Below are 25,639 nucleotides of genomic sequence, written 5' to 3'. Positions count from 1 at the left end.
TCTGTGAGCCTCTCCCCCACCATTAGAGGGCAGTAGTGCTCTTATTTTGCTGTAAGAGATGAAAGCCTCAGACCAGCGAGACACTTTTGTCCTTATTTATTTACAGCAGAACACACAGAGCAGTTTATTCAGCTCATTAACATGAACCTTGTTATACTGATAGGCTTGGTCACAGTGGCCTCCTCACTGCCTTCAACAGTTGTTGCCTGTGAAGCATTTGATATTGACCTTTCACCCTGAGGTGCTGCTTCTCATTTTGGAGTGATTCCTCATGAGATATTCCTGTTACCTGTGTAGGGAGTAATACTAACACACAAATGGCGTAATGAGAGGTACTCATCACTTTGAACCATAAATTCTGAAATCAATATGGTCACCAATACTGCTGCTCAGCTGGCACTGGCTGTCAATTCTTTCTATAAATAGATTTTAAAGAAACCAAGAGGAGAGAGACAAGCGCACACAAATGCATCAAAATTACAGTCTGAGCAGACGGAGCTGGTCCTATGAATCGTCTGTTTGGCCCGATCTGTTGCACATAAGTTTGGCTGCCAGTGATCCGTATGTTGTAGTCTTTGCCTCGGGCTGAACTTTGTCTGCGTGCCTTCTCCCTGTGAATTCGGACAGCAAAGCTCATTAGATGGAGTCTGCTGCCAGAGCTGCAGACAATAGCAGTGGGGTGAATCCAGGCTCACCACCACTAGATTGAATTCTGTTTCTATCTACTAATCAGTGAGCCACAGTCATTACTTAAGGCAACATATTATAAAGAGGGATGATTTAAACTTACCAGGAATCTTATCCATTGCAATAAAATTGCGATCTTGCTGCTTTATTTTTGGCCTGTTTCGAGCTATCAGGAAAACTCCGAGAAAGGACAGAAGACAACTGGGGAGCAAAAAGTTTGAGAGGATTATTAACATCATGCAGTAAATATGACTTGACGAGCTGGAGTGACTGGTAACGTATTGAACACTTACCCAAATAGGAACATGAAAATATTCAGCAAAGCCAAGCCTTCAAATTCCTGGTAAAACACAATCCCTGCAAAATGGAAGACTCCCATCAAATGTGGCAGAGCAACAGAACATGCAGATCATCTCTGCTGCTTTGTTTGCGAAACATTGCCCTAAAATCCCAAGCACACATTACACTGGGATCATGAGTGGGAAGTATTATTAACTGGAGGGTGCAGTTTGGAGAGATGAATAGTAAACACTGCTCAGCATATTAACAAAATCCAAAACAAACAATTTCCTCTGTATGGAGACTTTATAACAGCCACCGTTGGCTCAGAGAAAGAGTACACTTTTCCAGCGCTCACTTCACTGTCTTCAGTTGTGACCATCACTGGGTCAGGACAAAAACAATCATTTTTCTTCAGTGTGGAACTAAACTAATCTTAAAGTCCACCCACGGATGTTCTTACACCGCCAGATATAACACATCAGCAATTTGTTGTTCAATGCAGTCAATTGTGGGTTATTTGTGTGGGCGGACAGAGCAATAGTAATACTGAGAGCAATATCAGAGAAAGTGCAAGTAATTCAAACTGCAGCTCATCTCGTGCCTCTGCCTCCTTTATCGTGGATGCTTCTCTGTATCGGACAGCAGTGTAAGAGACGCCGTTGTTCATTTGCTGTACGAGATCCACACCGACGCTGATCTTGTTTACGCCTGATGTTTTGGACTGCTGGAACATTTTCTGCTAGCTGAAGCCGCACTGCAAATGGGCTGAAGTGACATCACTTGAGCAATTTATCCAGAAGAAGTAAAGCAAAGAAGAAAATGGATTTTGTAACCTGAGATGCTCTGCCAAAAATGGTTTTAAATTGTGATAAAGTGTGTTACTCTGGGTTTTCTCTTCAAGAAAAAAACACTTTTGGGAAACTTTCTTTTTTAATAAATTTTTTTTTTTTTTATTGACTAGTTATTAAAAACCTGACCTGGCAGAACACACACTATAAATACTTAGCAGCTTTTGCTGAACAAGGACTCCTAAGTGGTTCACAGCAGTGAGTCACTATCTTGATCGTGCCTTGTCTGTGAAATGTGTGTGCAACTGCGTTGCGTCATCAATTGATTTCAGCTACTGCAGTGCTGGAGCACATCTTTCTGGGAAAATGTATATTTCTTATTGAAATATGAACAAGGCTGGTCTTATTCTGTCTTTATCGTCAATAAATTTTATGAAAAAACAAAACCCTTTGATTCCTACTAAAGAAGTAAATCATTGCATAATTGGTATATCATTTAAAAATAATTTCCTAATAATTCCCTAAAAAAAAACAGTTTGTGCCAATTTGTGAAACTAGAAAAACTGAAATGCCTCTGAAAGAAAAAAAAAATCCACATAAATATTTCATTTATGCTCGCCTGCAGCTAAATTTTACAATTTTGGATTTTCATGTTGCCTGACTGAAAAAAAAAAAAGTGGGCTTTAGTTATTGAGAAATTCTTTCAACAAATAAAATATGAAATTATTACAATTTTTTTCAGATCTGTAGTTTGATTTTGGCTCATAAAGGCTATTATTTTATTTGAATGCATAATTTTGTTTATAACCAAACACCTGCAAAAGTAATCCATAGTCATAATTAGCAAACACTAGCAGCTGAATAAAGATGGTCACTATTACCCACAAAACATCAGCAGGCTAGCATGATGCTGTGAGCATTTAGATCAAAGCTGGGATGTGTCCAGGGTCCTAGCATGGCTGTAAGTTCAGAACACTTCGTCCAGCTGGCTTCCGTAGCTTTAGGAAATAATGCTTGATATGAATGAATTATGCAATTGTTGTGGACTTCCAGTCACATTATAATAGTGAGTGTTTGTGGCACCACAACAATGTCCATAGTACTGACATTAAAAAAAAAATGGTAGCGATAAGGGCTACAAAGGAATATGTTACTATGTACAAGAGTGTGGCTAAATGATGTGTTATTAATCATTTTTGGACAACAGAAGAGCAACTCTTATGCAAAAAAGTATGTCGTCACAAAAAAGATCTGTGTAACACTTTATAACAACTAAGTAGTGACATCGTGGGGTAATAATCATGTAAAGAAGGCAAGATGCAGTGCAAGGATCGATTTACCCACAGACCTGCAACAATGGCGCTTGCAGTGAAAAACACAAAGTTGATCGGAACCACTTCTGTGGCATCAAACATTTTCATCGCCTGATTGAGAAATCTGTAGAAAGAAAATAAAACAATATTTAAGCGTTTCGGTGAATGAAATGCAGCAGCCCATATTACAGCAGTGTAAGTGTGCTGCAGGTAGAGCGTCATCAAAAGTTTGGACACACCCACACATTCATACGAATGGGAGAGTGTGATTTCCTTTCCTTTTTTTTTTTCTTTTAAGGAACTGAACAGCCATCTAGCCAGTGGCAAACATGAGGCTTAAAGAAGAAAGATAAGAAGTAGAGACAGAAAACCTTGACTAACTTGATCTGGAAGGCGCAGGAAGCAACCATGACAATAAGCATGACGTAGAAGATGGGGTAGATGAGCTGCAGCTGGCCTTTTATCGACTCTGTGATCATCCCTGACACAGCTTTGACTGAGATGACTGTCAGGGAGGCTGCAACAGCACACGAGCAAGAGATCACTTTAACATTTAGCTGCATCAACAAAGCACCTCCTCACAGGTTCATGCTAAAGTGTGGAGGCGGTTAATTTGAGTGAACACACTGAATTATTTTCTTTTATTGTTCTCGACTCAGTTCTTTGCAAAAATAATGATAACAGGGTATAGGTCCATTTGGTAGCCAAGCAACAAAAGCAACCCCTAGCTTAATCTATAACATTTGCCCTCAATCAGGCAATTTCCACTTGTTCGTACCGAGCAGGGCCACCAGCAGCATCACAATGACGATGTGCTTCACATTCCTCATCTTGTACAGATAGAGCAGAAGGCAGAAGATGATGATCTCTATAAACTGTTGAGAGAGTTGCACAGATAATTAAGGCGGGTTCCATTTCCTCAAAGTTTGCACAGAAATTGAAAATTGTACTTTTACTGTCTTATTAGTATAAGTGAGGGCAGCATGTAGCCAGAGAGCAGCACGCTTTAATTGAAACAAATGACTGTGCTGGAAAAATGAAATGAATTGCTGGGTTTTAATGAAAAGGGCTCGGGGTTGTCCTTGTGAGTCCGAGAGCATTCAGCTGTTCAAGGAACCTCTAATATAACACCTCCCAGCTCCAGCACACAGAGAATAAGAACGGAGTGCAGAGCAGAATAAAGGGAAGAAGGGCAAGCTGACCTTTAAAATGCTTCATAATATCATCCATGTATTCCTGTATGTATGTTGAATAAATGGATTATTTTAAAATGTGATTATTTTTTGGAAATAGATTAACACAGACCTGAGGCATTTGTGGCAGATATATAAATCCATATTCAGAATGACACTACAGCAGTCCTTCCAGGTGAAGCCATCTGATAAGAGAATGACCTCTGGTGATACCAACACATCAGGGTATTTTATTCCCTCTGATTAATCACCAGCTAAACTTAATCCCATACTTGTTGGAGGCTGTTTCTCTGCGGGCTGGTGAGTATTCACAATTGCGCTATCTGAAATGGAAAACAGCGTAGCCTTTTAAACGCCATCAATCAGCACAGCCAGAGGCAGCAGGACTGTCATTTTAAAGCATCTGTCTTCCCAGCCATCCATTTGTATTTGCCTAATATCTAATATTTTTTGCACTGGTTTAGAAAATACAAATAGATTCGAGAGTGAAATGCTGTGACCTGAATAATGATGGCACTGCCACCCGGGGTGTTCTCTGTTTGCACCATGGGCTAGCACTCCTGTAGAGCTGCTGGCGGTTATCGTTTTAGATTTATTTCTGCTTGCCTTGATAGATTATGATCAGATACGCAGTTGTTCAAAAATAGTAAATGAATTCTTAGGATTTAGGAAAGATAGCCTCAATAAAAAGGTTTCTTTTGTATCTGTGTTATATGGATTTTTTTATATAGTAACGGCTATGTTTATGCTGCTGCCTGAGGAGAAATTGGACTAGGAGGGTACATGGGTGAGCGTTAATGCGCTCACAGCCCGTGGGGTGGAGGGAGTATTTTATGACTACTGAGTACGAAAACACTATCTCAGCTCAAAAGGACTCTCTCCCCACTTGACAACTTTCACAACAGAGAACTGAGCTGGGGGACCAAACGGAGGTCCACGGGTACAGTTTAATTCTCTGAGGTCAACTGTGCTTCAATTCTTTGACAGAGGAATAATGAAAATTGAATACCTTAATTAACCCCAAAGAGTAGTGGTAGAAAAAAAAAAACCCTTGTGTTTCTTGGAAAAAGTTAAAAAAGCAGTAGCATGGTGCTGCATGTAAAGTGTGACTATGTTGGAGAACAGTGGTGTGCTTACTAAATACTATAACAGAAAAACCCATTTAACCAGTCCTGTGGATTTTTGGATTCTTATCTATAAAGCAATGCAATTAGGGAAGCATCTGACTAGTCCCAAGTTCATCCTGTATCAGGGCAATAAATCCAAACACAAGGCCAAAATCATAAAGAACTCTCTTCAGTGACATGAACAAGGCGTCATGGAATAGAGCTCACATTAATGCAGTCTGGGATTACATGGGCATTCTCTGTTTTTAAAAGCATACACATTATTATGCAGTACTTGACTCAGAGAGGAGAGTTTTAAAAGATTACACACTAGGTAAAGCAGGAAGTGCCAGCTGATGGCATAGTACTGCACCAGATGGGCTGTGATGTGTGTGGAAGTGTGGGGGGCAAAGGTCACCAGGAGGTACGTTCCTGTTATTGCCAAGGTGCCACCTAAGAAGGAAAGACAGCAGAGTGGTGAGTTTTTTGCAAACGGTTTTTATGTTGGTTTGACCGCTCAGTTGACCCTCTAAATTTTCTTACCTTGCAAGTACCTCCACTACTACTACTGGTAATGGCTAAAATCCACAACATCTACAGTCATGTGAAAAATATAGTATAGTTGGGTTGAGATCTGGACATTGAGCCACTGCAGCACATTGATTCTTTTCTTTTTCAGGCATTCTATTGTATAGTTGCTACTGTGCTTGGGATCATCATCCCATGTTGCGTAATTTAATTTAGGCCAAGCTTTATGTCATGGAACGGCCGTGGCAGGCAGGAAGAGGACCCCAATGCAGGATACACCAGATGGAGCTAAAACATTAAACTCGGCTTTATTGGCTGGAGTGCAAACCAAAAACAGGACTGGACAGGACCAGTGACAAAAACTCAGAACAAAAATAACTTGACTTGGTTTCCAGGGCAAACAAACAGGGAGCACACAGCTAGAGAACAATGATGAGGACATGACAACACACAGAGGAAACACAGGACTTAAATACACAAGAGGGCCGATGTAGGGAGTGGAAAGAGGTGAGGAGCACAGGTGAACATAATTACACTGACAAGACAAGGGAAAGCAAAACTGAACACAACACACAGGGATCAGACGCCTATCAAAATAAAACAGGAAGTAAGACGAGGGAACAAAGACGCAGACCTGACGCAGAACACTGGGAAAACACAAGGAACTAGAAACAGCAAACTAAACCCCACAACAAAAGGAACCCAGAACAGACAAAATGAAGCAAAAACAAAACGGACCGCGACACTTTATCTGTCAGACAGATGACCTTGCATTGAATATTTTGGTATACAGAGGAGTTCACGGTCAGTTCAAAGACTGCAAGGTGCCCAGCTCCTGTGGCTGCAAAACAAGCCCAAATCATCACCCCTCCACCACCGTGCTTCACAGCTGGCATGAGGTGTTTGTGCTGATGTGCTGTTTTTGGTTTTCACCGAATGCAGTGCTGAGCATTATGGCCAAAGATCTCTGCTTTGGTCTCATCTGTCTAAAGGATGTTGTTCTAGAAGTCTTGTGGATTGTTCAGATCCAACTTTGCGAACCTAAGACCATGGTGCCATGTTCTTTTTAAGAGAGAAGAGGCTTTCTCCTGGCAATCCCCTCCAAACAAGCCGTATTTGTTCAGTCTCCTAATTGTGCTCTCATGAATGTTAACATTTAATCTTTGCCGATTTCTCTCCTCCTGGGCTTTGTGTTAAAACACACATGAATGTTCCAGAATATAAAACTGAAAACCTTTTTCTTTTAGCAGTGCTAACACTTGCTGATGATCAGTTAATTAAGGTAATTTGATTATCAGCACCTGGCTGCTACTTACCCTCTTAATTCCCATGGAAACAGTAAGATTGTACTTAGAGTCTCTGGAGCTTGAAAAACTGAGAATAACTGAGAATCTACACAGACGATTGTACTTAGAGTAATTCTTCACACACTCACTCATACAGAGGGTGAGCTCCGCAATCAGGGATGAACTGTACTGTGTTCAGTTGGGGTGAGGATGCTACGGAAACTGAACAGCATAGTGAACAATAGCTCACACCCACTGCACGACCTGGAGGTGCTTCAGGCAATCACCTTCAGTCACAGACTGACACCACCAGGATGGAATGTAGCAGGAAGTCCTCCCTGCCTGAGGCAATCAGACTTTTTAATGTTAACTATGCACAGTTGTATAGAATATTTATATTGGTTATATAGTATTTATATTGTGTTTCTTATAGTATTGTATATATTAGCTGCTACTGCTGCTGTAACAAAGCAATTTCAATAAAATTCTATCCTATTTTGTTAAATAAATACTGACACTGTCATATGCATGCCATGCCAGATGACTTTTTTTATTATGTCCTCAGTTGTAAAACCTTAGAAGTGACACATGGTATACTTTCTTTTTCACATGAGACTGTATGAGACTTACCTCTTAAAGAAGTGATCTTCCCAAATTCTGGAAAAATTCAAATATATGGCTATCCATAAAAGAAACAAAAACAAAAACACATTCTTTCCGGCCTTGAAAATGTTTTGAGGCCTTAATTCATGAACTTCTAATGCTGGATGTGAATGTAAGTTAATTTTTTAAAAACCTCCAGTTACATATAAAGAATTTTAACTTTTAACACATTTATATTTTTTGATTGAACAGCTGTCCACGCAGAGACCATTTCATGCTTGTTGCTAAGCTAAGAACTGACAAAGAAGCAAAAAGAGGGGAAAAAAAAACAAAACATAATTGGTCCAGTTTTTGTCTATAATGCACCCCATTCCTTAAATAGCCCCTGCAGCACACTGACATTCATTAGAGTGTTTGTGATACACATGCTGCTAAACTGGACATTTAATGTATGAATGATGTTTTATCTCATAAAGCCATGATCCAAGGCCTATATATCTTACAAACTTGCTTCACTTTAAAACACATTTTGTCTCATATGAGCCATTTGTGTTCATAACATTTGCAAAAGAATGAACAGACATTAAAAAAAATTAACTTACAGCTACTTTAAACTGCACAAAAGGGACTCAAAATTTACCACATTCATTCTTGCTAGTGGTTTTTAGGATTCATCTTTATTTTTGTAATTTAAATGATCGTTTTCTGCATTTTGTTTGTGCCGTTTTCTTGCATAACCCTGCGCGCACAGGCGGAAAAACAGAGCTTGTTCCCCCTTTATAAATAAAACATTCATACATTTAAATGTTCCCAATATGTGGCTGATAATGGCATTCAGCAATTGTAAAACAATAACAAAATGGCAAAACATTGCAGCTGATTTATCCAAGAAAGCAACAATAAACAGAGCTGTGTGATGCTGATATGAATTTCCAATCCCGGAGTAGGAATGGTCATCACAATTATGCCATTTAGCAGCAGAATCACCAAATTGTTATGGCAAACAAAAGCTTTTCATAAAACAAAACCATAAAATACGTCTGAACCGAGCGCGCCTTCTCTTTCCCTAGGCCACAAAGCCAAAACAATAAAACACTTTTACTAGTGCATAACTGGAATTCAGGATGGTTTCTCTGTTGTGGGCTATTTTTTTCTGACTGAATTATCATCTGTAAACTCAGTCTGGCATTTACACACTACATTCAGAATTGTTCTGAACTCAAACTACCATTCTCAGAGGACACTTGTATCTGTATGTGTTATCGTCACTGCTGAATGTTTACTTACCCACAATGTCAGAGGCACACACCGTCTCTTTGAGGAAAACCACAGATATGACAGCACTGGCTGTAAAATCAAAATACGTTTCCTTTAGTTTTACTGCAATTCAAAACATTCAGTTTACTAGAATGAAATACACATTACAGTTACATTTCCATAAAAACGACATGTTGAAAACAGTCTGCATTGCTGACTGCACACCAGTCAGCCTCACTGTTAAAAGCAACTAAATAACCTTTATTATCTTGTTACCAAGGCGCCTATCAAGGGGTGAAATATGTGAGGCCGTAAGTTCTTGAAATTAAGCAGATAAAAGACTAAGAGCTGATTAAACTTGTTTTTGATAGCTGTTTACTGGAATGCTCAATATGAGGTCTCCTTCACTCCTGCAAGCAAAGGAGGCTCTCATTAGGTTGAGGAGGAGGAGGAGGAGGAGAAGGAGAAGAAAGAGAAGAAACCAACCAACCAATCAGAGAGATGATAAGAACAATTTAGGAGTGGCCAAAACAAAAATATAGGATGAGTTCTGAAGCTACGCTTTCTGCTTCAGCCAAAATGACTGGACAGCTCTTCACAATGCAAAGGGATAATGACCAAAAGAGTTTCTCAAGGAAAAGAAATGAGATGCTCTTCAACTGGGTCAGTCTCCTGATTTCAGCTCAATAGAGCAGGCTTTATTGGCTGGAGTGCAAATTAAATACAAATACAAAACTGAAGAGGCCCACATTCAAGCAGCACCTAAAGGTGGCTGCAGTAGAGGCCTAGCAGAACATCTCAAGGGAGGAAACACAGCATTTGGTGTTGCCCATGGGTTCTAGACTTCAGGAAGTCACAGACTGCAAAGGATTTTTATCCGAGTATTAAAAACAATCCTACTATTTAAAACTATGTTAGTTTGTTCAATTACTCTTGAGGTTTTGAAAAAGGGGAATGGGGAAGCAAAAGTTGTAGAATACATAATTATCAGGTCTCAATAGATCTTCATGGGGTGCATATGAACCTCAATTTGAAAATCGTAGATGACATCTTTCTTCAGTTATCGTGTTCACAAGAGTTTCAGAAAACTTTGACCTTTGACCTTTACCGTGAGGTTAAGGTCACTAAGATTTCAATTCACCTGAGAGTTTTAGTAGATGCAGTTATGTTGTGAATGTGAACATCCTACCTCACATCATTCTTGAGTTATCGCGTTCACCAGTTTCTGAAAACTTGACTTCTGAGCTTGAGGTTAAGTTCACTGAGATTCAAACTTGTCTGAGATTTTTACTAGATGCATCTATGGTGTTAATTTGAACCTCCTAGGTCAAATCTTTATCAAGTTATCCCATTCAAAAAGTTGAAAGTTGGCCGCCCGATACCCCATCAGCCATTATAGGCAGAGGGGGTAGAAATAGCTGTAATTTCTAAACAGTCAATGAAAATTTTTGTTGAAGCAAAATCTGCAATTCAGCCACATGTTGAATGTTTGAGTACCAGTAGCCTCTTTGATCAGGATAATGTTCTCCGGAGTAGTTTGAGGAATATGACAGAGTTCAGATTGTTGACTTAGCATCCAGTTTACCCACAATCTGATCCAGGATCTGTAGCATGGACTGGAAAAACAAGGGAGATGCTACAGTCTTGCTGCCTGACAGCACAAGACACCTTTCGGTTTCCTGTCATTTTATTTAGGTGGTATGCATACACAAAAAGTATGCCGTTGCTGATACTCACAAATATTTAGTTATGCACACATTGACACTGTTACATTATATGTAAGTGTGTGTTCACATAAATACATATACACAATGCTTGACATGTTTGGATTGCTCAGCATGATAAAAACTGGTCTGTATGCTTGGATAAATGGAACCCATTAGGGCTTCATAACACCAGCATGAAATTTTGCTTTTTCACGGCAAATTTTTTTGTAAACCCATCCATCAATATCATTGTCAAAAACTGCGACACTGAAAAGCAATCAGTTTCACATGAGCTAAGCCTCAGATTAGTCTTCTTAATGTTTCCCCGGGATCCACGCCGAACCAAGGGAGAAACACAGCATTTGGCTGTCACAGAGACAAATAGCAAGGCGGGCAGAAATGCGTGCAGACTGCACAGACATGCCGATAAACAGGGAGATACGCAGATGGATGGCCACACAGGCGCGCTAACCGGCTGAGACAGAAAAACAAACCGCAAGACAAACAGCCAGTGGATGGGGAGGCAAACTGATATGCAAGTGACAGCAGCCTGTCACAGTGAGGAGGTCAGTTTATATAACACTCTGGGCCTGCCATGTTAGAGGTCTCCTCACTAAACAGTGCAACTGAAAAGCTAATTTTACATAATCAGTTGGAGTTATGATCTTGTACATTTCACCAATATCGCAGCAGGGCAAGCTGTGGGCGCTGTGTTTTGCTGACACGACTGCCAGCCAGTAATATGGGTGAGCAGGTGATGGCACACAGACAGAGAGACTAATTGAATGGAAGGAATTGCTGGAAAACACTGAAAGACAAACAGACTGTTTGAGTCTGTGCACAGGCTCTCTGCCTTCACCATAAGGAGATTAGATACAGAGTGTAAACAGCTCAGTGTGTCAGAGACACAGTGTGGCACGCATCAGCTCACAGTGGTGTCATAACGTGACAGACAGGTTCTTAACATGGGTATTAAACAAAAACAGTTCCAGATCAATCTGAAACGAATAAAATATGAGCAAAATGCATTTTAAAAATGATGATTTAAAGGCAAATTTCCTCTCAAGCAGGCTGTGTAACTATAAACACGCGTTCTCTGAAAGAACAGGCCGCGGATGTGCACAATGCCGCAAGGACCCTACTCTCTAATTGGAAGTTTATAAAGACTCTCCTTAATATTCTGATGAAACAGTCAGTTGTTAAATATTTCATACTGAGAGCATGTTCGCACTCACATTTAGGACTACTCTTTTGCCTCTGGGACCAGCTGGATCTAACAAGTAACCATAGCAACTCCATACAAAGTGAGATTCGCACGGCTTGATATAATGAGAAATGTGGCAACAGGAACCTCTGGGGTACGCAGTTCTGACACTGTTCCTGTGTGTTTATGTGTGTTTGTGTGCGCATCAGATCAGTACCACATCTATACATGCTCTTTGTGATGTGTAGTAATGGGTACCTACACAGTAGGGAAACGCACTGTGTCAACACAAATCTGCTGTGAACAGATGAAAGCAACACTAATCTGGCTGCCACCTCCAAGAGAAGCTCGAACGTAAGAACTGTGCACTCGCAATTTGTAAAAAACAAAACAGGTGTACACATAATATTCATAATATCACAAAAAGGAATTTTTTCAGTACTTTTGCCAAGACTGGCCTTCAGGAGCTATTCAACAAAATACAAATGCTGTAAGGGAGATCTGAAATCTAACTTTAGATAGAGATCTTATCCAAACCTTGAATGAATACAGTCATACTGTAAAGTGTTTGTGAAAATAACTTTTCTTATTTATATATGCAATTTAAAGCCTAAATCTAAGCGAAGTCCTAAAAATCAGAGTGCTTCACACTGTGCTAACACCACATCCTAATCGACGATACAGTGCTGCAGGTCTGACATCTGTGAGTGATGCAGTCAGATTTCTGTTCATTTCCACACTGGCAGCTTCCCCTCCTCTTTTGCATGTGATGACATTGGTATCTGAAAGAGAGAGCTGATTCTCCTGCTCCACACAACAGCTTTTGGGCTAATGCTGTCATTCCTAATAGAGAGGACTGGGCTCTGTGAACGCGGACAGTAGTAATTGCTCTCCACGGAACGTCAGAGTGCCAGCGTGACATGCAGGGACAGGCGGATGACAGCAGCATCATCAGCTCTCTCCATCCCGTCCCTTTACTCCTCTGCTTCCGCCTGTTGACTTATTCCGTTCACATGCTTATCCTCTCCTCTCCTTTCCTTGACATTTTCTTCCTCTCACCTCATGATTTTTCCAAGCCAGCCACTCACTTCCCTCTTGTTTACCCAGGGAAGGCATCCTGCTGTCTGTACCCCCTTCTGTGCCTTCACACAGCTCTTGGAAAACAGGCACAACAGCACAGCAGGAGGGTGTGTGTGTGTGTGTGTGTGTGTGTGTGTGTGTGTGTGTGTGTGTGTGTGTGTGTGTGTGTGTGTGTGTGTGTGTGTGTGTGTGTGTGTTTGCCAGAGGAGCATCTCCAGTTGACAAAATCCTCCAGACCTTTTACACACGACTACAGTCATGCATGAATTGTGTGTGCGCGTGTTTGCACATTTGCATATAGTATGAGTCAGTGTGAGGTGAGAGGTGGAGTCAGTCAAAAAGCGACACCAACCTGCAGATTCTCCCCTCAGCTTAACTTGTTAGCTCTGAGGAGGACAGGCTGTGTCATGACTGCAGACATCTTACTCTCCTTTCTCTTCCTTTCACCTCTTCATCTCTGGCGTGTTAATTATTTAGGAAGCTCCTTGAAGATGCACTTCAGCTGCATAATATTCATGCACACTCCAGTGCAATATTAGCAATCAGCTGGTTTTTATGAGGATCTGATAGTAAAATGGAAATAAGAGCAGTACTTTCTAATAGTTGTGGCTTTAAAAAGACTCATCACAAGGTTAGATTTATGCACACTGACAAAGCATTTGGGGGTTGCTGGTCTTAACAGCACCGAGGCCTTTTTTTTCTGCTAAAGCGCTCACTGAAGCAAATACAACAGCATGCAAAACTGCAACAAATAAGAGGTGCAGCCTTCTTTGTAAGATTTGTGGTTTCGTTTAGTGCTCGGTGGTTTATTCAAACCATTCATCCACTTGCAAGACATGACTGTAGGAAGCATGGCAGTAATAGCTGTCATTAATATCCATGAGTCACCACCACCTCCAGCGCAGTGAGTGATAGGTGGTGGAAGGTAAGAAGTGAACCTGTTCAATATTTAACCTGCGTTTAGAGTGTTTGCACTGAGCAGCTGCCATCTGTAGCAACCGGAGCAGGCTTTGTTTTGACTGGCTAATGAATCCGGCTCAGTCCATGACATCTTTAGCTTAACTGCGAGCCGTAAAGATGACTGTTTCTCAAATGGAGTGTTAGATTTATAATGTCGGGAGTTATTGGACTTTCTATATGACCTATTAAATTTGTGGAGACAATATGTAGAGTTGATAGAGAACTATAGCGATCCAGATGATTTTCATGCCCTGTTAATTGAATGAGGTACTGATAAGCTAATGAGCTGATGAAGTGATATATATCACCATATATTACATCGGAGAGCGCACTATGCTATAGCCACCATTAGGTATCTGTGCAGGGTGAGACTTTATATAAAAGTGTTTATTATAAGGGTTTGTTATACATTCATTAGTTATATTAGTAATACAATATTAGGTCTCACTAAAAATGGTCGCAGATGTATTGTGCATCCCTATTAATGTAATCAACCAATGTCCATTACTGCAGTGAGGTCTTCTTATGATGTGCGCTTGTTTAAATTTAAGCCATTTTATCTGTTTTCTAGTGTAAATTTAATGCTTAGTTTTGCCAACAATATCTAGGAAATCTGAGAGTCTGTGCAGTTCTCAGATGGTCTACAAACAGCGGCAAACTTCAACTTTGGAATAAAAATAAATGAGAAATACACAAGCCTTTCCTTCACTAAGAATACCCAGCTCTGAGACCATACATTTTACACAGGTTCCTCAGGGGAATTCTCCTGCAAGTAATGAAGGTGATAAAGCAAAAAGATTTAACTCCCAAGAACAACAGGAAGGAAGGTTTTCTTTAACTGTAGTCAGTCTCACAATGATTTGTATTCCCATTAATACAGTGATACAGGTAATATCAGCTAAGTTAACACTGCTTATCTAGCTAAAACCAACTCAGTCAACCCACCGTGGTGTTACTGTGAAATATAACCGTAGCTGCTCCAGGTAGGTACAACCAGTAGGTATGGAAAAAAACATCATCTTGGAGCCATTCGGAGGCTAACCCAAAGACTTGAGCTGGTGCCACTTTCAGCAGGCAGCAGGAGAACAATGGCTTGTGATGGCCACTAGATGGCACAACACAGAAAAGGGTCACCAACTTGATAAGCTAGTGGAGTTCGTAACACCACCGCAGGAGCCATATTGTATTTTTGTTTTATAGAACCTGCCACCTGTAAGGGGTGTGGTGCTGCTGCCAATTGGTTAGTGATGTCAGTTGACTAAATACCACACCTGATTAAATAAGCGCTCAGTGCAAACAGACAGTGCTGTGACTTGCTGTGTCATATTTTTTAGTTGTTAGAGTATACTCGGTATATCTGGACTTTGCTAGTTTTTGTTTATTTTTTTTTATTGGAAAGACTTTGGAAGAACTGACAGTGTTTATAGAAGTAAAGTATTAAATTGTATGTGAAACAGGGGACATCTTTTGTTAGTTTTAGTCACTTTATTTCTTTACACACTTCAAGACAAATGTCTGACTGCAACCATAATGACTTCAGCTGAGAAGCACTTGGGTCATTTTAGCTATTATAAAGATTCAGCACCTTCACTGATATTCTTAAAACAGTGAAAGCGTTGTAAGTGTTATGAATGCCTTATAATCTAACAATGAATGTGTTATGATGCTATTATTAAAAGATAATTTCATTAATACATCATATATACTAATAAGTATATTAAAGTGCTATAGATTAAATAATGCTTATTTCAGAATCTTTTTCTAAACCATTACTAGATAAGATGTTCTTATTTTATTTTATTTTTTTCCAGATATCATACAGTGGTTACCATGATATTGCCAACTTATGACAGGATCAGATGAAAAGAAAACAGGCCTCGCATGGAAACACCTTGTGATGCTCCCCAAGGCAGCAACATCTTTCTTGCTTTCACACTTGGATAATGCATGAAGCTAAGAAACAAAAAGAAGAAAGATTGCAGTTACCTATAACAGACACACAGCCCAGTGGGGCTATGAGCGATGCTGGAGCAAAGCCATAGGCGGCAAAGTTTCCCAGTTCCCCGACACCCATGAGAACCACACCGCACCACCACATGGCGGATGTGTAGTAGGGTTTGGAGCCACGCTGAGCCTGACGTACATGGGCATATTTCTGTCAAGAAGAGAGGGAACAAGAGCCCAAGGGAACAGTCAGATTAAGTGGGCCCAAAAGAGCTGAACAAACTACAACAACACCACACAGATAATAACCTCACAGTGCTGTGCAAAGCTTAAAAAAGAAGGTGCAATTTAAGAGATAATATAGCATTCCACTGACTGTCACACAACTCTAAATGCACCATAACACCCTCCGCTGATTAGCATTTCATCTCCGAAGAGAGGTGACACCAATTAAGAAAATCAATGAGGTGGGAAGCTGTACGATCCCGACACAAGTCTACAGTATACCTCATAATCATTAACAGTTCTCCTTCTGGAAGCTTATACTGGCTAATAAGCAAGGGTTATCAAGCTTTTTCAGCCTTTTTCACTTCTTTGTTTGCCTTATATGCTCTGCGTGCTGTTGCCACAGATACTATCAATTATAATTTTATTATCAAATCCGCAGGAAAGAATAACAATCACTTTAGACAAGTAATGCTTTTAGACCACTCTCTAAATTACTTGGAGTTATTATTTGAATTAGACCAATCAACCTAACGGTGCATTATTAATAGCCTACTCAGGTCCAGACTGTGCAAAAATTTGTTGTTTGAATACTTAATTGCGATATTAAACTGAATTCTAATGTTTAAACATCCAGTTCTATTCATTTTAATTCAAGAAGGCTTTTCTGTCATGAAATGCAGTCATTTCTAATGCACAGTGCCTGCTGTGAAGATCACACAGCCGCAGTGCCTGAGGGGACACTCGCTAAAATCCTGATGAGCACACAGAGTTTGCTAAAAAGACGGCAAACTATGAGGAGAAAGGCAGTCCAGGAGTACTTAGAGAGTGGAAAGAATGACTCTTTACAGGCGTCGAGTGCCCACAGTGCTGAGTGTCTGTCGTACAGCTGGATTCCAGAGTTTCCTACCTGTATGTTGAGTGAAATACTGATGAGGACATTCCCACATATGGAGATGATGATTCCCAGGAGATAAGTCTGTGGAAGCAAATGAGAAACAGACAGAGGATTAGGTGACGCTCTAGTTGTCACACAACTCCAAACACCCCATAATACTTCCCGCAAGTCTTCCCTCCAGCTGTCACATCTGTCATCTCCATGACAACCACAGACAGCATTGCTCCATTGGTGTTTTGTTCAAAGGCACAACTGTGTGTGTGTATATATTGTTTGTACTCCTGTGGAACAGAGGCTTCTCAGGCTTCATAACATCAAAATCTTTTTTCTCACATGTATTAAAAAAAAACAACAACAAAAAAAAAAAAACAACAAACAGAAATCTGACACACACATGCAAGCCCCCCCCAAGCTTGCCCTCAACCTCATTACTCTCCCACAAATCTGACACCTCACAAAACCCTGGATGCGGGGTGGTACACACCTTCATACAAACACACTGTTTGTGACACAAAGATTTGGGAACACCATGCTCACACCGACAAAGGCAAAAAAAAATAAAAATGCTGATGCCCGAGTATAATTATCATGTTTATCATCTTGAGTGTTTGCATACCAACATACTCACAGTAAAAACACTCTTGCAGCCTTCATTTCATATTGGAAATGCTGTAATTAGGAGTTTCTGACTTGTAAATAGCATCCACGTCAACAAACCAGCATTTTAGTGAAAGCTACAATTTGCCTCAACAATACGCAAACGTACATGCCTCACCGTCCACCATTAAATTCAACGATTTTAAATCACACACTGCTTTTTACATTCAAGAAATTCATCACATTTTGAGTTATCCAGGGGAAAACTTCTCAATAAAAAAAAAACAGCCAAATTAAGCACAGCCACTCAGACTTACTCTTCAGTTTCTGAAATCTTACACAATATCACAGGATATTTGTAGCAAAGTTTCAGCAGGAGCTCAGAGTAGGTGTATAAATGATGGAGGGAGACACGCAATACATTCACTTAAAGTGTTGGAACAGTATCCCATATCCCTGGAAAATGACTGCCAAAAGAAAATTGAATTCTAGGTTATTAACATACCGGTGGCTGTGGGTGGACAAAGTTTATAAAGGAATAATAGCACAGAGTGGGGGTGGAATGTGAATGATGAAAACCTAAAGAAGAAAACTCAATCACTCTTAAAGAAGTAAAAGAAATCAAGCACATCCAAGCAGTTATCCCCTGAAATTGCTTTATGTGGAGAGAGGTGGAGGTTGGCTAGGAAGAAGGTGCACAGTGATGGGAGTTAAAACAAAGGAATGAGAGGCTGACCAGAATGAAGATTGAGGTGGAGAATAAGAGGGAAAACTAATCCCATGCAGCAGCAGCAATAGATAAAAAAAAAAAAAAAAATTTAAAAAAAGAAAGAGCACTAATGTTCAGGCTCAGCGGCCTCTTCTGCCAGGTAAGACAGACTGTGGGTTATTGTCAGTAATATCCATGTGATGCTGTTGACAATAAGATAGCACTCCTGTGGTCAGAGGACGCTGGAATGAATGGAGTGTAAATTAATTCCTCTGATCTCCAAACACAGCTGCACACTACCGCATGATCCAGAGGTCGCCTCTCGTCCATCAGTGCACATCGTTAGAAATCCTCAGCGACAACATGAAGCATCTCTTTGCGACACTGAGGGGGAATAGCTGTCATGATTATTTACACTAAAGCATAAGCCGGTGCTCATCATCTGAACTACAGAAATCTCAATAACCCTCCGCTCTTTCTGCCAGGCTCACATAATACATGGAAGTGTACACAGGAACTAAACTCCAACTAAACCTGCTTGACTGTGGTATCGATCCAGTATAACATTATAGCAATACAATATTTATTTCCTACATAATTTATTTATGTTTTAAAAAAATCTGTTTAACCACAAAAAATAAAAGTGCCATAAAAACATAAAGTGGGGTACTAAGCTAGATGGGAAATCATACATGATATAACTCTGGTACAATTATGAATCACACACTGGCATCTCATGTTTGTTTAGCAATAAAGGCAGAGGTAATAAGAAACCCTATATTCTAGCAAAGATAATAAAATGCTGCTTGCCAGCAGTTTAATGACGTGCATGAATTTATATGGTGGTTTTTGGGTTGCAGTGATCCCTTGCTCTGTCTTCAAAAACTGCAGTTTAAACTGTGTGCTGCGGTTTGTGTGCAAAACAAATCACCTGAACTTCCGTCACTGTTTTCTAGGTTTTAACTGAAGCCTGCTGCAGACCTGAAATCGGTTCATTAAGTTTAATATTTGAGCAGGATGATGGAACTAGGATCCTTTTATTAATCTCCACACTTTCAAATATTTAAGTGTAGAAATGAGCTCATTGCAGGTAATGGTATAATCATATCCTCAAATCATGTTTTGTGCCAAAATCAGACAAACAGAACTAATTGCTATTGAATGCCGTGCCACAATACCGGTGGCTGCGCTGAGATGTAACCAGTTTGCAAGAAAAGTATCATTTTTTTGTATGAATTAACTGACAAGAAATGGTCTGTGATATTACTCATGTTTAATAGACTTATGCGCAAACAATTCTAATGGCATTATTTTAGATGTGACAAAACAAAAGTCTGTTTCACACTCAATGGGATTCACTGGTGGACCTCAGTTCTCTGTTAATGGTGCCTGAATGCCCACTTGAATTACTGCGTGCACATCATTTATGGGTAATCAATCATGTATATTTCTATAACAATGTGGGCATGTAAACAACACACGGACATTGCAGAGCACTTTACAGGTAATGATGACACCAGGAACAGCGGAGCAACACAGATATTTTCATGATCACCGTGATAACTCCTCTGCCCTTCTAATGAACTGTTCCACTCCTACTCCCAGTGAACTACTTCATGATGTGTTTCTTGGATACACGAGTGCTGAGAAGCTCACACGCCTGATTTAGCTGCGGTTCAGCTGTCTCTGTGCTTGGCATGACAGTCAGGTCTAAACCCCAGCAAATTTCAGCTTTGCTGAGCCTTATTTAAATATACAAGTCAGAGCAAGTTAGAAAGCAAACCCAAAGTCCTGCTCAGAGGTTTTTTGGGGGCAAATTTACATTTTTTTAATTGGTGAAGGAGCCTGAATAAAACCCAGAGGCTTGATATTTTATACTAAAGTGGCATTGATGCCTGAATAAAATGACAAGTGAATCTATGTGCCGCCTAAAATGAATCCATATTGATGAGACCGGTCAATTACAACATGGGGCCCTTTGAAAACTTTGATCAGTTGGTAGCCTACAAGGAAAAGAAAGTGAGTTCCATCCCTCGAAGCACACAGTAGATATAAAGCTTTTCTAAAAGACCCTGAAAACCTGCAGCCAACTTTCAATTAGTTTTGTCTTATCTGCTGGTGACATGCCTAATTCCACCCAACAGCTCACTGAGAAGTAAAACTACTACATTTACTACTGCATAACTCAGCTTATCGTCTCCTCGCGAGCTTGATAAGAAACTGAAGTCTAGTGGATTTAATAATGTTTCATTCAAAAACACCACATTACACTCCAGTTTTTCTCTCGCTTCTCTCTTTTGAACCTATTTTCTCTTCATCCTCTTTTACCCTTTCACTTTGACACCAAGTTGGATGAGATCACTGACCTGGAAACTACCTACAGTAAGGATGCTAGAGTCCAACTGGATTTAGTTCAGTCTGTGTGTTTTTCTGTATGTGCGTGATGACTGCAGAGTACAAGAGGTAAACAGGATTGTGGGGAAGAGGAGGAGGAGAAGAGCAGATGGGCGGCTTGCTGATGAGATTCCTAGGGGACTAATATCATATCAAGGTAAAAAGTCTGTGTTTGTGTGCGAGGGTGTGAAGAGATAGATCCCATCCTCAAATGCTGCAGCACACAGACTGTCAAAAAGAGTGTAGCTGTGGGCTGACTTTACAGGAGAAGACCGTGACTCTGGTAATTTATGATCAGACACCTATTAGGCCAGCTGCAGTCTGTATACTAAACCAAGATCAATAACCCTGTCGAGCTTTGCAGGAGAGAGTGTGAGTGGCCCACTGAAGCTGCTGTTACTGAGCCCATGAAGAAGCTGCAGGTTAATGCTGAGAGGAGCTGGGGGGCAGAACAGGGTGTGTGTGTGTGTTAAGGTGTGTGTGTGTGTGTTAAGGTGTGTGTGTGTGTGTTAAGGTGTGTTAATACAAGGTGATGGATGTACAGCCTGAGGATAGTTCATTCTGAAGACTTCACACAGGAGATAGCAATTTGAAGTGTGAGGAAGGATTCACCTTAACTTTTGCTGAATTCATTCACTTCACATTAAGTTGACCAGCAGGTGTTTTCAGCATTATAACAATAAATCATTTTCTTTATTTGTTTGTTGTCAGCGTTGATGGAAAGAGGGAGCGTGTTCATTTGCGGTACAGGTGGTCGCAGTGGGAATCGAGGACCCCACTCAAGACTGCAGGGGCTTAATGCTCTTCTAAGTGAGGGAGGTAAATTTGTGCGAGAGTGTGAGAGAAGGGAAGCAGGAGAGCGAGTGAGAAAGAGAGAGAGTGATAAAGGGACAGACTTTTCCTGTTAGAGGAAGAGCAAACAAAGCCACTGGAGCATGCGAGGCTGGTACACTGGGAGTGTCTTGTGTTAGTTGGCTTACTTAGCAAACATTACACATTTTAAGAAAAGTGAGGCACTTCACACCACAGCACCTTTTAAACTGCTGCACAGTTTTGATGCTACTAAACTTTACTGTAGATGCATAAGAAGTAGATGTAGAAGTAGAAATAATCAATTATGTTTACTCAAGTACATTTTTAAGTATCTGAATTTAGTTGAGACTATCCATTTTGTGCTATTCTTATATTTTATTACATTTATCCAAGGGCATTTATAGAGTATGATCTGCTAATATAGATCAAACCAAAACTCTTATCTCTGTAAGGAGGTATTTGCACATAAATATGCAGAATTTGGAAACTGGAAGCATTTTGGTTTCTCCTTGTAGTCCAAGCAGTCCTGATTACTCAAGTGTGAGCAGTTTGAACAACTCATGTAGAGAGCAAAAGTGGGAAAACATCTGAAACTATGCCAGCTAGGAAGTACTGGCTATTATCTGGCTTCAGCTATTTAGCTTTTTATTACTTTAAAAAAAAAAAAAAATATCTGCACTCATCAGCAACAATAGGAAGACAAACCAGGAAATCTTGGCACAAATTTCTTCTGGCTACCCAGGAAGCCCTGAAATATTGGCCGCTGTTCCTAGAGTCTAATAGCTGGTGGGTTCCCAGTTTGGTACTGATCTGTCTCAATATAATAGAAATACACCCATCAAAGAATCAGTGGATTAGTTGCTCAGTTATAGAAGCTAGAGGTTTATTAACAGTTCCAATGAAGCGAGTTTAGATCAGTATTGTCTATATATTCAGGGAGCTAATGTCAAGGAGCTCTAGGACGTGGTACTGAGGTTTTCATCTCTAATTGTTTTGTAAGGATTATAATGACAGGATTTAGAACCTGATTTTATTCCACACTCATTCATGTCTTTGTAATTTTTTTTTTTTTAATAAAAGAGCATTTATACACTTTGGTATTCTCATTTTCACTTAAATGAAGGATCTTCTCAGTACGCCTCCTACCACTGCGTCTATGTTTGGACAACTGCAGGTATCCAGAGGCTCTTGTCTTTCTAATTTTCTGTAATTACAGGGTTGTTTCAGGCCAGCCAAAAGAGAAATCTGCTTTCACTGCAGTCTTATTTTAGCTTCCTCAAAATGTAATTTATTTGGCACAGGCAAGGAATTCAATTGTACAAAATTTCTGAACAAATGAATCTAAAGAGCCAACAACTTAACTGGCACAATAACTGGCACAACACAATAATGCAGCCCCTGAGCAGCATGTTTATTTTTTAATGTTGCTGCCAGAGATGTAACAAGAAGTGATAAAATTACTGTGAGAACTGGATTCAATTAGCCGATACTGATACTGACTGTAAGGAAGGCAGCACATCAAATAAAGACCCTAATGCTCTTAAAACCCGAGCAGGATTCCCACTGCAGCAGTCAGGCAGGTTTGAATATCATTAACAACAAAAGCAAAAGTTGGTTCTAACTTTGTACGCTGCATGAGCACATTCATCATCAAGACACAATCGGGATTCTTTTTATTGCAGTTTTTCTAAATATGCCATCCTGTATCTTTAAAATTAAATTGCAGGCCATGTGATGTATATAAATCCCATTACTTAAATGTCAGAGCTAAAGACAGTGTATGCATCATAGGACTACACACACGCAACTTTTCATAAGCATGTACTTGGACAAAGCAAAACACAATTAGTGGATCTGACCAGAACCCCAAACCTGCATCTGATTAACAGAGCTCTGACTAAAGTCTGAATTTAAAGTTGACTGGGTTTGAAGGCTGATGAAGGGCCTGACAGCACTTATCCGCCTCTTCCTCCTCCTCCTCCTCACTAGGACACTGACTAACAATGAGAAAGACAGACAGACATACAAACAGCATGGCCCTTTGTGTCCACTGACAATAGGGATCTGTCCCTCACTGAGATGGGCTGATCTCTGGATGCAGCACTTCAGTTTCTGCTCGGAGGTGGTGGGTACAGAAGAAGCAGGGATGACAGCAGTCTCCAATCAGACACAAAGAATCAGGCGATGAGAGAAAGAGTAGAGATATTTTAACATGACTACTCTTCATGTTCACATCCCAGCTTAATCAGATTTTGATTGGATATTAAGCTACTATGCAACAAGAGCCCCCCCCCCCCCCCTTTTTTTTTTTTTGTTGGGCCCACTGTGGAGTGCTTCACATTTAACCTCAAACTACATGTTTACTAAGTATCATGATCTAGAGCTGACCATGGAAAACAAGCCAGGATAAATAACACATCTGGCCATAGAACTCTGTAAGTATTAGTGCTAAGAGGAGGTACAGCAATTAGATCTTTAAAATAAAAGATTTGGGATTATTTTGAGTGAAAATGTGCAAGCCGTGGCAAAAACACCTGTGAAAATTCAATCTCTTATATGCTGATGCTGGATATTCATTCTGGCTTTACTGTTGCACTGTGGGATCTGCTGTCAGCACATGTAAATCCTCATTTTGCCATTTTCAAAGATAATACAATTGCCAGATTTGAAGTGAACAACTAGAAATTCTTAGCACGTGTTAACTATCCTCACATAGTGGCTTGCATCCCCAGAAGTAGCTATCTTCTGAAGACACAGGGACTAAGTCTAATTTGTGAAGTGCAACCAGTAAGAAAAACTAAAACTCTGGCATACTTCTGTAGCATCAATTTTTTTTACAGTAGCACATTTTCATTTCTAAAAGGCTGCTGAAGTGTGACACAGACAGATATTGTCCCCATGCTGAGACGCTCTCTGGGATGGTGGGTAGCCATGGACAGAGGGGGAGCTGGGACCATTAACCAGCTGTTCAGGACTCTTACAGTAGATCTATTCTCTCAAAGCCCACCAATGGGCCATTACTCATTACTCACGCCTCTCATTCCTCCTCTGCCACGCTTTCTCATTCTGGTCCCTGGTGGTAATGTCACACTTAGGAAACACGGCAAAATCCACTGACAGGGGAAAATGAGCATGAGAAGAATGTGTGCCTGCATAAGAGTGGGAGGAAAGAGCACTGGCATAACATAACAGGACGTTTGCAACCGCAATCAAGGAAATTGCTTTGTATTATCATACACAAACAGGAGTGCACGCAGTCTGCATACCCTATTTAATGGACAGATTAATCGAGCCCACTTGACAAAGTTAAAAAGTTCAAAAGAAAGAAAAAGCCTTTCAACACAATGATTCAGTCATGATTGCTTTAAAAAGTACTTGTGACAGGTGCCAACATCAATAGATCTCTGCCCTGTCTGGATTCCGCATCCACACTGAGTGCTCATTACCTAAAGAGCTTTAGAGGCTGAGGTTATATTTTGAATTTCAAGGTTGTTGTTTTTTTTTTTTTAAAGACACAAACTAAATCTTGTGTTGGATATTAGAGTGCAAAAATCTGCTCCAAATGGAGTTTAAAGGGGGAAGCTTCTGAAAATTAAAAAGTTTTCCTCTTATCTCTGCAGGGCTACAGCTGGAACAGCTTCAGCATAAACAGGCATATTTATATAAAACTAAGGGCACAGAAAATGAATCATACTGTGGAACATAAGAGATAAAAAAAAGACTTTTTAATTAAGGACGCATTGTATCTCGTAATTGTCTTCTTACACTTTTCATTAAATTGTTAGAGTGTACTTGTAGGTCTGTGACAGATTTAACCGACCTTTTTTCTTATCTCACGTTACCAAAAGTTAAATAAACTCACCCGAAATGGATTTTCCAGGATCTCGGCGCGGTGCGCCTGAGCCAGGATCAAGGAAGGAAACGCATGCGAAGAACTTGAATTCTCCATGTTTTCCATATCAAGTAATAGGGAAATATTCTGTTGTCGCGATTCCCACCTTGTTCACGTTTGTCATTACATCTGATTTTCACTTCACCTCACCCCATCCCATGCATCCCACACGTC

The 25,639-nt window shown here is 40.2% G+C and overlaps 2 protein-coding genes across 2 annotated transcripts in view; one reads left to right on the top strand and one right to left on the bottom strand.

The window, feature by feature from the left end:
• Positions 1–3,451, top strand: part of pop1 (POP1 homolog, ribonuclease P/MRP subunit) — a 13,381-nt gene extending 9,930 nt beyond the window's left edge. Inside the window, exon 17 of the transcript XR_004021179.1 lies at positions 3,369–3,451. The gene's annotated coding sequence lies outside the window, so the exon portion shown is untranslated. The remainder of the gene's footprint in view (positions 1–3,368) is intronic.
• nipal2 (NIPA like domain containing 2) lies at positions 81–25,639 on the bottom strand. Its single transcript, XM_030750109.1, has 11 exons — positions 25,436–25,639; positions 17,073–17,141; positions 15,980–16,148; positions 9,074–9,133; positions 5,701–5,822; positions 3,849–3,945; positions 3,452–3,587; positions 3,106–3,194; positions 981–1,044; positions 791–888; positions 81–611 (listed from the first exon to the last, which is right to left on the bottom strand). The coding sequence occupies exons 1-11, from the start codon at positions 25,529–25,531 to the stop codon at positions 505–507; spliced, it is 1,107 nt and encodes a 368-aa protein (XP_030605969.1). The 5' UTR covers positions 25,532–25,639; the 3' UTR covers positions 81–504.

Source organism: Archocentrus centrarchus, chromosome 16 (assembly GCF_007364275.1).
Source record: "Archocentrus centrarchus isolate MPI-CPG fArcCen1 chromosome 16, fArcCen1, whole genome shotgun sequence".
NCBI lineage: Eukaryota > Metazoa > Chordata > Actinopteri > Cichliformes > Cichlidae > Archocentrus > Archocentrus centrarchus.
The sequence above is the reverse complement of the archived record's forward strand: the minus strand, read 5'-3'. Positions and strand labels throughout refer to the sequence as shown.